The 2,789-nt window shown below is 43.6% G+C and overlaps 1 protein-coding gene across 1 annotated transcript; it reads left to right on the top strand.

Annotated features, from left to right (window-relative positions):
* Positions 1-243: 243 nt before the first annotated feature.
* LOC149152142 (uncharacterized) lies at positions 244-1,134 on the top strand. The gene has a single exon (XM_089443389.1). It carries the CDS (start codon positions 244-246, stop codon positions 1,132-1,134), a length of 891 nt encoding a protein of 296 aa, XP_089299515.1.
* Positions 1,135-2,789: the final 1,655 nt, after the last annotated feature.

Below are 2,789 nucleotides of genomic sequence, written 5' to 3'. Positions count from 1 at the left end.
TTTCTACTCCAAATCCAAAGATTCAAAAATTACATAGGCATCTCAAAAGGCTCAGATGGGGCCTCAGGAGGTATAGGAACATTATGGAACAAAAACAAGTGGGAAATCATCAACTCTCAGCTATGCAACTGGTGGATCAGAACTGACCTAAGGAACAAAAGCAATCAAGAAGTCTACCACACCTATAATATATACGCACCTAACCACTACAGAGACAAAGCCAGCTGCTGGAACTCGATAGAAATGGATCTCACCAATATCCACAACAGCAGGATAATACTGGGGGGAGATTTGAATCTAATCAGGCAGGTGGAAGAAAAATATGGTGGGAACTACCATGCAGACCCATCAAGAGACAAATTAGAAGCCATCATACAGCTCTTCAACCTGATAGACACTCCTCTGTCGAATGGCAAATATACTTGGACCAACAAGAGAACAGGTTCACAAAATATAAAAGAGAGGTTGGACAGGATTCTAATACAGGAAGGCATAGCAGGTAATTTCCAAGCAATCAGGAGCCACATTGTCCATGGCACAGCTTCGGACCACAAGGCCGTGGTCCTCTCCCTGGACAAAGGAACAAACTTCGGCCCTCTTCCTTTCAAGTATAACAAAGCTTGGGACTCCCATGAGGACTTTCGCACCCTCGTAAGAAACCAGTGGGCAAACGAAGTACTAGGCTCACCACATTTCGTTTGGGAAACAAAGTTAAAACATCTCAGGGTAGTCATAAAGCAATGGGCGAAGGAGAAAGCAACCAATGAAAGGAAAAAGAAAGCAGAGCTGCTAGCAGAGATGGAGAGCTGGCACAAAGAAAAAGAGCAGATGCAATACACAGCAGAAGATCTAGAGAAGGAAAAAAATTTGTACAAAGAGCTGTATAGGCAAAACCGTGTGGAAGAAGAGGAGCAAAGAATGAAATCCCGCTGCTTATGGTTGAAAGTTGGGGACAAAAATACCTCTTTCTTCCACAATAATGTCAAAATTAGAAGGGCCAGCAATCAGATAGACAAAATAGAAGTGGAAGGGAGGGAATTGAAGGAGCAAGAAGACATTAAAAGCGCAGCTTTTCATCATTTGAGGCTCTTCTTTCAGCAGACCCCCAACAATATGACAGTGTTGCTTTCCTAAATGTAATAGAAAACAAAATAACAGAGGACCACAATAACAAATTGGAGCAAGAACCCACAGCAGAAGAAATCAAAGAAGCTATCTACAACATGCAACAAGACAAGGCCCCGGGACCGGACGGTTTTACTGTCGCATTTTACAGGCAACACTAGGAAATTATAAAGAAAGATTTTGTGAGAATGGCAAAAAATGTATTTAGAAAGCACAAGCTGGGGGACAACACCAAGTCTTCGCATATAGCTTTGATCCCAAAGGAAACAAACCCCAAATCCTTTGATAGGTTCCGGCCCATTTCGCTTTGCAATGTTTCATACAAGATCATAACGAAAATAATTGCTAACAGGCTGAAGAATTATCTCCCTCTTCTAATTTCAGAGAACCAGGGCGGTTTTGTCCCAAAGAGGCAGATCATTGATAATGTAATTTTAATCCAGGAAGCCATCCATAGCAGCCATAACAGAGGAGAACGTGGAATGATCATCAAATTGGACATGGCCAACGCATTTGATCGAGTGGACCACTCCTTCTTAAGTGTAGTCCTAAAAAATTTTGGCTTTTCTTCCAACTTTGTCAGCATCATCAGCGGGTGTATCTCCAACCCCTGGACTGCCCCGCTGATCAATGGTCGCCCCAGCAATTTCTTCAGGAGTTCCAGGGGGCTAAGGCAAGGTTGCCCCCTCTCCCCCTTTCTTTACATCATCATGGCAGAGACTCTGAGCGTCCACCTTGAAAACCTTCGAACCAAAAAAGAAATCACAGGCATTCGTATTGAAAGAGGAATAAAGGAGATAAATCATTCGCTATTCGCGGATGACACCTTACTAATTGGGGGAGCCTCCAGTCTGATGGCCAGAAGATTCAAACGAGTTCTGGATGCTTTCCTTCAAGCTTCTGGAGGCAAACTGAATAATAGAAAATGCAAACTGTACACTTGGAACGTGCCCTATCAGACGCAGCAGCATCACACTTCAAAAAAACTGGAGTTCATTTCCTTACTTGGGCCTGCCCCTGGCAAAGGATCACATCAAAGCAGAGGTATGGACAAATCACATTGAAAAAATGAAAGGTTTTCTCTTGAGCTGGGGCGCCTCTTGGCTAAACCTAGCTGGCAGAACCATCCTCATAAAGTTCGTCCTTTCAGGTCTCCCAATATACCAATATGCGGTCATTATGGCCCCTACAAGTATCCACAAACATATGGAACTCATAATGAGAAGCTTCCTTTGGCAGGGAGGCAAACAGGATACAAAGAAATTCAGCCTTGTTAGCTGGGAACAAATCACCCTTCCATACGAAAAAGGAGGTCTCTCCATAAAAATTCCAAGCCTTTCCAACCAGGCGTTGGGGCTCAAACTGCTCTAGAGGATCCTCACAGGAAATGGATCGTGGTGGGTGGAGACAATAAAAAAGAAATACCTTAGAGGTTCAAACTCTAACATTCTCAATGAACCAATTGCAGACAGGCCATGCACCCCGATGTGGCGTCTCATCAAGAAAGTCCTGGCACACTTCAGAGGAAATGTCTCCAAACTCCCAGGCAATGGAAAAAACATCAAAATTTGGTCTGACAGAATAATGAACTCAAACCCCAGAAACCTTCTCCAGGAGCTCAGGCCACTGCAAGATTGGATGGAGGAAAGAAAGATAAACACCTT

The sequence above is a fragment of the Pinus tabuliformis genome, chromosome 9 (assembly GCF_031772625.1).
Source record: "Pinus tabuliformis cultivar Carrire ecotype Pingquan chromosome 9, CPIR1, whole genome shotgun sequence".
Classification (NCBI taxonomy): Eukaryota; Viridiplantae; Streptophyta; class Pinopsida; order Pinales; family Pinaceae; genus Pinus; species Pinus tabuliformis.
This window is presented reverse-complemented; position numbering and strand designations above follow the sequence as displayed.

Bases quoted from the DNA above. Each gene is read 5' to 3' on its own strand.
- LOC149152142 (XM_089443389.1), top strand. From the start codon at position 244: ATGGATCTCACCAATATCCACAACAGCAGGATAATACTGGGGGGAGAT.